This window comes from Argopecten irradians, chromosome 2 (genome assembly GCF_041381155.1).
Source record: "Argopecten irradians isolate NY chromosome 2, Ai_NY, whole genome shotgun sequence".
Lineage (NCBI taxonomy): Eukaryota > Metazoa > Mollusca > Bivalvia > Pectinida > Pectinidae > Argopecten > Argopecten irradians.
This window is the reverse complement of record NC_091135.1, coordinates 12,672,919-12,681,963: the sequence shown is the minus strand read 5'-3', so window position 1 is coordinate 12,681,963 and position 9,045 is coordinate 12,672,919. Positions and strand designations below refer to the sequence as shown.

At 41.0% G+C, this 9,045-nt stretch overlaps 1 protein-coding gene across 5 annotated transcripts in view; it reads right to left on the bottom strand.

Annotated features, from left to right (window-relative positions):
• Positions 1-3,057: 3,057 nt before the first annotated feature.
• Positions 3,058-9,045, bottom strand: part of LOC138314488 (voltage-gated inwardly rectifying potassium channel KCNH6-like) — a 164,346-nt gene continuing 158,358 nt past the window's right edge. For all 5 annotated transcript variants that reach the window (XM_069254845.1, XM_069254846.1, XM_069254847.1 and 2 more), the window contains 8 exons: positions 7,882-8,046; positions 7,480-7,673; positions 7,020-7,134; positions 6,394-6,636; positions 5,608-5,735; positions 5,028-5,221; positions 4,551-4,800; positions 3,058-4,002 (listed from right to left, as the gene is read on the bottom strand). In XM_069254845.1, the coding sequence (XP_069110946.1) occupies positions 3,691-4,002; positions 4,551-4,800; positions 5,028-5,221; positions 5,608-5,735; positions 6,394-6,636; positions 7,020-7,134; positions 7,480-7,673; positions 7,882-8,046 (1,601 nt within the window). In that variant the 3' untranslated portion in view covers positions 3,058-3,690. The remainder of the gene's footprint in view (positions 4,003-4,550; positions 4,801-5,027; positions 5,222-5,607; positions 5,736-6,393; positions 6,637-7,019; positions 7,135-7,479; positions 7,674-7,881; positions 8,047-9,045) is intronic.

Sequence of the window (9,045 nt, the reverse complement as noted above, 5' to 3'; positions counted from 1 at the left end):
TACTGCAATCTTTCTCCCAGACATAATGTCATTTCAACATCCCTCCCTAGGCACCTGGTCCCAATTTCTCGAAACACACTTATGGCAATCGTTTTGAGAAATCGTGGCCAAGAACCACTGAAAATGCAACACTTTGCATAACGTTTCCTGAGATACACTACAACACAGCTGTGAGCCAGACTCTACACACGAGACAACCTAGACCCAGGTCATCACCAGACCCTACACACGAGACAACCTAGACCCAGGTCATCACCAGACCCTATACACGAGACAACCTAGACCCAGGTCATCACCAGACCCTACACACGAGACAACCTAGAGTCAGGTCATCACCAGACCCTACACACGAGACAACCTAGAGTCAGGTCATCACCAGACCCTACACACGAGACAACCTAGAGTCAGGTCATCACCAGATCCTACACACGAGACAACCTAGAGTCCGGTCATCTCCAAACTTTACACACGAGACAACCTAGAGTCCAGTCATCTCCAAACTTTACACACGAGACAACCTAGAGTCAGGTCACCACCAGACTCTACACACGAGACAACCTAGAGTCAGGTCATCACCAGACCCTACACACAAGACAACCTAGAGTCAGGTCATCACCAGACCCTACACACGAGACAACCTAGACCCAGGTCATCACCAGACCCTACACACGAGACAACCTAGACCCAGGTCATCACCAGACCCTACACACGAGACAACCTAGACCCAGGTCATCACCAGACCCTACACACGAGACAACCTAGACCCAGGTCATCGCCAGACCCTACACACGAGACAACCTAGAGTCAGGTCATCACCAGATCCTACACACACAGAGACAACCTAGAGTCAGGTCATCTCCAAACTTTACACACGAGACAACCTAGAGTACGGTCATCTCCAAACTTTACACACACGAGACAACCTAGAGTCAGGTCATCACCAGACCCTACACACGAGACAACCTAGAGTCAGGTCATCACCAGACCCTACACACGAGACAACCTAGAGTCAGGTCATCACCAGACCCTACACACGAGACAACCTAGAGTCAGGTCATCACCAGACCCTACACACGAGACAACCTAGACCCAGGTCATCACCAGACCCTACACACGAGACAACCTAGAGTCAGGTCATCTCCAGACCCTACACACGAGACAACCTAGAGTCAGGTCATCACCAGACTCTTCACACGAGACAACCTAGACCCAGGTCATCACCAGACCCTACACACGAGACAACCTAGACCCAGGTCATCACCAGACTCTACACACGAGACAACCTAGACCCAGGTCATCACCAGACCCTACACACGAGACAACCTAGACCCAGGTCATCACCAGACTCTACACACGAGACAACCTAGACCCAGGTCATCACCAGACCCTACACACGAGACAACCTAGACCCAGTCCATCACCAGACCCTACACACGAGACAACCTAGAGTCCGGTCATCACCAGATCCTACACACAAGACAACCTAGAGTCAGGTCATCTCCAAACTTTACACACGAGACAACCTAGAGTCCGGTCATCTCCAAACTTTACACACGAGACAACCTAGAGTCCAGTCATCTCCAAACTTTACACACAAGACAACCTAGAGTCAGGTCATCACCAGACTCTACAACACGAGACAACCTAGAGTCAGGTCATCACCAGACCCTACACACGAGACAACCTAGAGTCAGGTCATCACCAGACCCTACACACGAGACAACCTAGAGTCAGGTCATCACCAGACTCTACACACAAGACAACCTAGAGTCAGGTCATCACCAGACCCTACACACGAGACAACCTAGAGTCAGGTCATCACCAGACCCTACACACGAGACAACCTAGAGTCCGGTCATCACCAGACCCTACACACGAGACAACCTAGAGTCCGGTCATCACCAGACCCTACACACGAGACAACCTAGAGTCAGGTCATCACCAGACCCTACACACAAGACAACCTAGAGTCAGGTCATCACCAGACCCTACACACGAGACAACCTAGAGTCAGGTCATCACCAGATCCTACACACGAGACAACCTAGAGTCAGGTCATCACCAGGGCCTATAAACAATACAACCTAGAGTCAGGTCATCTCCAAACTTTACACACGAGACAACCTAGAGTCAGGTCATCACCAGACCCTACACACGAGACAACCTAGAGTCAGGTCATCACCAGACCCTACACACGAGACAACCTAGAGTCAGGTCATCACCAGACCCTACACACGAGACAACCTAGAGTCAGGTCATCACCAGACCCTACACACGAGACAACCTAGAGTCAGGTCATCACCAGACCCTACACATGAGACAACCTAGACCCAGGCCATCACCAGACCCTACACATGAGACAACCTAGACCCAGGCCATCACCAGACCCTACACACAAGACAACCTAAAGGCAAGTCATCTTGTTTCTGTTATTCATATTTCGGATGATTTTAGGGTTTTAATTTAGGTTTTTTTTCAAACGTTCATATTTTCTGCATAGAGATTTGTCGATGGAAACTGTTAATATTTAAAGTATATAATGGAATAAAAGGTATTTCAAAAGGTTCTCGATTCCATTTAGGAAATTGTTTCTTTTGCTTCATTAAAATCGGATTTTTCAACAACCACGGAATATCTTAATCAAGGTGCTGAAGAAAGCAGGGCATTTTCAAGAGGCGGAAAGAGTCTGGCTCACAACTATATATAATAACAAATAACCAAATTTAATGTGAAGCACAACACTGTGAACTTTGAACTGTAAATCATTGAACACAACAATATAACAAGATGGCAATGACAACAAAGTTATTCTTATCCAAATAGTCATCGTTATCGCTAGCATCCCTCGCTCATAGTGGCCTTAAGTAAGTTTGAGTACGCAACCATTTTCTGTTCTAAGCACTTTTCTGTGAAAACCAAACCAAGTTCCTACAAATACCCAATAATTGTTCGCTAAGTGGTTTTTAATATCAAATTTCCCCCAATTTTGTGGCAAGCATCTGTTTCCAGAGCAAACATCTCCGGCAAATTGAAGACAAACCAGAATTACTGGAAAACATCAACATACATATTTTAATAGAAAATTCTAAAACACAAAAATCGTCATTATTTTTGCCAAGGACCTGAAAAGAATACTTTTATTCTTCGATATTTGCTCTATAGTACAAAACACTGCGTTAGACTAACAGGGTAACACTGGAATATGATTACAATCTCTGATCAACTACCGGCTACCTGTTTGTACAAATATCACACCGTCAAGGACGTACAGACTATCTAAGTGAAGACAACAAACATCCACTCGCCACTACTGTTGCATTGTATTTGCTATAAAATCTGGAATAGAGATTTCTTTAACAACTGTGAATACTTCTCTTTAATTTTCAGAGGATAATAATGCTAAATTGCATTGTTTTATCTACCATTTCATTGTATTATACATCATAACAATCTCTCCTTATACCGTTTATGTGTACCTAGACAATTTTAGACGATTTTAGACATTTTCACACTAAAGAATTGACGCTGTAAACATTTTGAGTTTTGAAATTTGAACATCCCTAAATTCAAGATGAGTACTCACTTCAGTATTCATTTCGAGTCATTTTGGCTGACGTCTGGATAAGAACAATCGTAAAGATGTTGGAGTGCCATTTAATAAATATTAAACTAAAAATAACAACAACATAACTAAACAATAGTATTTCTCATGTCTACTCCATCTGGTATACCGAGACGACGACGTGTCGTCGGAGACAGAGTGGACGATTGTGATTGGCTGAATTGAGATTGAGCTGGATCTTCTGATTGGCTGATTGGAGAAACTGCCTCAGACAGAGGAGACACAGTCTGTGATTGGCTGAATGAAGATGAATGTGTACTGTCTGTTGGATCACAAGAAATGGAATTGTCACTAGTGGGAATAGTTGATAAGGGGGAAACAATATCACAATCAGTTCTGGGTTTCCATGGCCCATCCTCACTCTCATCGGTATCGCTGACCTGTAAAACAACGGAAGGTGCCTATAAAACAACGTGACAGAAAACGAACATAGGTTATGTTTTCATAGTTAGATAATAAAATACTACTGTAATCTCGAGAAGAATATGAAAATTACTCGCAAAATATTGACAAATACAGATTTTGACACCCCTGACAAATACAAATAAAATAGGAAGAATCTGAGAATAAGTTTTACCGTCTTGTTTTACATATGAAACCGGTCATATTAAAGCGAAGTCGAGCCCCTTCACACTTCAGATCATTCGGGCATATCAAGAGCATTATATACTTTGACTTCAAATCACAGATGGAAACAAACGATCCTTATGACAAAAGCACACTCGCCCTTTATCATCTGGAGGAGGAAAATATTGATAAGAAAAAAGACAAATGTCACCATCTGATGACCGCTTATATATCATCACAATAGAAATCAAAGGAAGACGACTTATCCCAACAGATACTCAATACAGTTCAAGTTTGTAAACAAAGTATTGAACAGTAGATAAAATGATTTTTCCTTTCCACACAATGGAAACAAACATACCATTTTGGATTGTTTTGCAGAATCCTGTGACTTCCCTGATTTGTCAGCCGTGTCCTGATATCCAAAGGTGTCATCGTCCTCCTGGATCTGGTTGTAGTCTGGGGGAGGAGGGAGGTTACCATCAGGCGGTGTCACTCGCGGGTCAGAGGAGATCTGTGTCGTGTGCGATGCCTCAACAGTCTGGGAGCGTAGGATGTTCAAGATCATGGCAATATCACAACCCATTTTCCTTTCCAGTCGTGTCAGCTGCCTGAAGAACATTGTATTGGCAACTGTGTCAAGAGTTTTATGTACCAGATACAACGTAGCTTGAATGTCAAATATGACATCTTTCATCAATAACATCAATATATCATATAATCCCTGAAAAGAATATAACATCACGAAGAAATTTAATTAACAAAAGCAGCTAGCTAGAGCAGTTTGTTTGATAGTAGTTACAACAGTGTTAATCCCGTCGTTTTCTGTAATAATCACCTTGCTAATTCATCAAGCCGTTTCTCTACATCCTGGGGACTAGAATGGCCATCATTTTGCTCCTCTTGGCAAGTCGGAATGAACGTTGTCTGGCCCTGAGCCTCCTCAAACTGCGACTGGGTAGATGGACTGGACACAGGGAGTGTCATGGACGAGGTGGACTTGGGCATACTGGAACTGGACATCCCTTTGGGCTAGAACGCCAACAAAAAGAACAATTAAATTGATCTGTCCTCTTAACTTCTAAGAAATGGGCGAGAATATTAATGTTAGTTGACATTTGGCTCGAGAAGCCAATCTGAATTTACGATAAAATATCTTATTAATTTTCTCTCCTCAAATGCCCATTCGGATTGAATAACAACAGTAGTAATAATCAAATGGGTCCTTTATGAAAAATGCCTATTGAGTTAAAATAAGCACAACAGCATAGCCCAATTACATCCTTTATAAATTATGAAGAATAGATTGGAACAGCCATCGACTGAAAACCAATGTTTATTCTCAATATTAATGCTGGACACAGATTCCATCATTTCTTGTGGCCTGATGTCCCTTGCTTTAGAACACACTGTCGTACCTGTGTGTCAGAACTATGGCTGTGGTCCTGTAGAAGTGGTGCTGTGTCTTGGTCCATTTTCTTGCCCTGGTGATCGTAGCGTCCAGTCACAGCATTCACCAGGTTGTTGACGTTAGCTAGGGCACCGGCTAGGAGAAATACACAGCATTCACCAGGTTGTTGACGTTAGCTAGGGCACCGGCTAGGAGAAATACAGCTTACATTTTACTCCAAATCTAACCGACTAGGAGAAATATAGCATACATTTTACTCAAAATCTTACCTGCTAGGAGAAATATAGCATAGCACTTCAAATCTCACCGGTTTGGGAAAATATACCATACCATTTAATCTATTAGTCCCATCGTTGTTGCAACCATTATTACAAAAATGCAACATCCTAAAAGAATCTAAACCGTTTGTGTCAACTACCCTAAGACCTATACTATTTTTTTCTGTACATTTGGTCTTTAATCCAAATACGCTGGTAGTCATTTGTCATGGAAATTAACTTATTAACCACTAAAGACAGCCTACATATAGAATCGTTTTAGCACTTTATCTTTCAATTTCAAGTGACCAAGAAGGTCTTAAAATATCAAATCACCTTGACAAAGAATTGGAGTATACGGCCCTTTAAATGCAACCAAATTCTCTTTTCATTTCCTTTTAATGCAGAAAAATAATTATTTTCGAAAAAAAGTCTTTCTAACAAGTAAATTGAAGACTACAAAAATATCTCATTGGTATCACTTGGCACTAGTGTGATTATTGACGAACAAGGTGAAGGTCACATAAATATGTTACCTGCGATTGAAGAGAAGCCTGGCCTCTTTTTGTCATCCTTGGAGTCGAACTCAAAGTTGGCTGGAGTGATATCCTGGCCGGCCTTATTTGGAGAAAACTCGAGGATTCCTGCTCCACTTTCCTGGATTTCATCCTCACTCGAGTCAAACGACGTAGACATCATCTGGCCTTCAGATTGATTCACCTGCCGTCGTAAACGGCGAGCTCGTGATGGGCGGAACTTGTATTCTTTATTTCCTTCATCTGAAAAAACCTCATGATTTTTATTGGTGGTTATAAAGGAATATCTATACAACTATGGAAGATTGTGGTGCAGAACGTAACTTAATGTTTAACAAAACATATAAAACAATCTTCTAAAAATATGCAATGAGGCAGCAGGTATAACTCTAGCGATTTGTAAATCTAGAGGATGTCTAAATTTTACTAGTTTTGTCAAAATGACACATGTTTGTTGACCAGTTGATTACTACATGTTTTATCTGTTCCTAGGGAAAATGGTCTAGGTACCCTTCTAACATAAGGAGACATTAATTTCTGTTCAATAGTATTCGTCCATCGTGAGGTAGACTCGAGTATTTTGCAGACCTGCCAGGAGACGCTAACTTCCATCCTGTTGATCTTACCTGGGGAGGCTGATCCAGAGGAGTGGTCAGACTTGACTGACCGTCTCTTCCTCAACATCTGTCTAGCACCAAAGCTATTGTTCTCATTGTCCGCCCGCTTGATCACCAGGTCCTCCTGTAAATAGCGTGGATGCTGGTTGATGGCATTTCTAGTGCTTAAGTGATTTACTCTGTTCATGAATTCATTTTTATCTTCTACAATTGACAGTACATATTGAAACACAATAACAAACCCACTTCCTCCCTTTCATGCTATGGTTATTTTATTCAATATAATTTTTACTTTTATAAATAAGAACTGTGGACTACCGCTTAAGAGTCAACCACATTCAAACTTAAATTTTCTTTTGATATCAATTTCGTTTAACATCTAAAGGAGATTAATTTTAGTTTTTGAAGGTTTGCTATAAAAGATGTGACTTCTTTTAAACTACCCGTAATACATCACTTGTACACTTACGTCTCTAAGGTCAAATGTCACCTCCAGGTTCCTGGTAAAGTGTTCAGAAAACTCTGGATACATATCCAGTATTTCCAAGAGATCCTCCCGGTGAATCTTGTGCAGATCACAGTATGTCAGAGCTCGTACATTGCAACTTGACTTTCCTATAGTTTCATGCTTACATATATTTTCTCCAAACACATCGTCTTTACCTAAGGGAGATACAACAGACCATGTGACATCTGACCAATGATAATAGCAGTATGACCTTTTACTTCAAAGTTAAAATGATACTAAAAGGATTAAAAGACCATGCAAAGCCATCAATATCACATTTCAACCCTGAAGGATGTAGAAGATTTAGAGAAGCTCTATCATTTGCATGGTCACGTAAATGATTTGATAAGAAAACTCACATACCCAGAATTGCCACAACGATGTCTTCCTTCAGTATTTCTATAGAACCACGTGAGATGAAGTACAGCCCTGTTAGGACGTCCCCACGGTGTTGTAGAGTGTCCCCGGGTGGGACATGTGTGGTCTTAAACTTCATAGAGAACGCTCTCAGACAACCCGGACTGGCTCCTATAACAAATATGTTAGCAGGGTTTATCAGAAATCAGGAAGAACACACAATACAATCAAAACATAAACTTTATATAACAGTTATATCATTATCTCCCTTCAGATGTAATTTACTTGAATAGCTTGTGCTCAATTTCATGTGCAATTTATCATTACGTACTTTTACAGTAAACAATTGGAACTTCTGAAGATATAATTCCTACTGAACTCCTTAAGCTGCAAACAAATACTTTGGGACCACTTCATTCAAAACAACCACTTGAAAACCCTGGTAAAATCAAGCTAAGCAACACTCTCTTATTCGGGAATAAACACACGCACAGAATTCCAATCAAATAGAATACAGGAGTTCATCAATTGATTAACCTTTTCAGAATAATGTGTAAAAATTCCTGAATTTCTATTCTATGCTACAATTGCCGAACGGTCCTGGTACTGTCTGTCTACCATCTGGTGTTTAAAGGTCCAAGGATGACATGGGGGAATGTTTAAACTCAACAGTCACTTTGTGACGTTTATGGACATATCATAAACAAAACTTGGCACATTCTTCAATGACCATAATCTCCTGATAAAATGTAAAACGTGTCACAAGCCTGAGCTTAGCTGTTGTTAAAGCAGCAACTGGAGCCATTCAGTAGCCATTAAATTGAATCTATATGGTTTTGGAGCCATTCAGTGGACATTGAATTAGATCTATACAGTTTTTGAGCAATTTGGTGGACATTGAATTAGATCAATATGGTTTTGGAGTCATTTAGTGGACATTGAATGAGATCTATATGGTTTTGAAGCCATTCAGTAGCTTCTAAATTAGATCTATATGGTTTCAAAGCCATTCGACTGTTATCAAACTGAACCTATTTGGTTTCAAAGCCATTCGGCTGTCATCAAACTGAATCTATATGATTTTGGAGCCATTCAGCCTCAGCTAAGCATGCAATCTTCAGTATCCTACAATACACTAGAGGATCTATGTAGTTCTGCAGTATACCTATA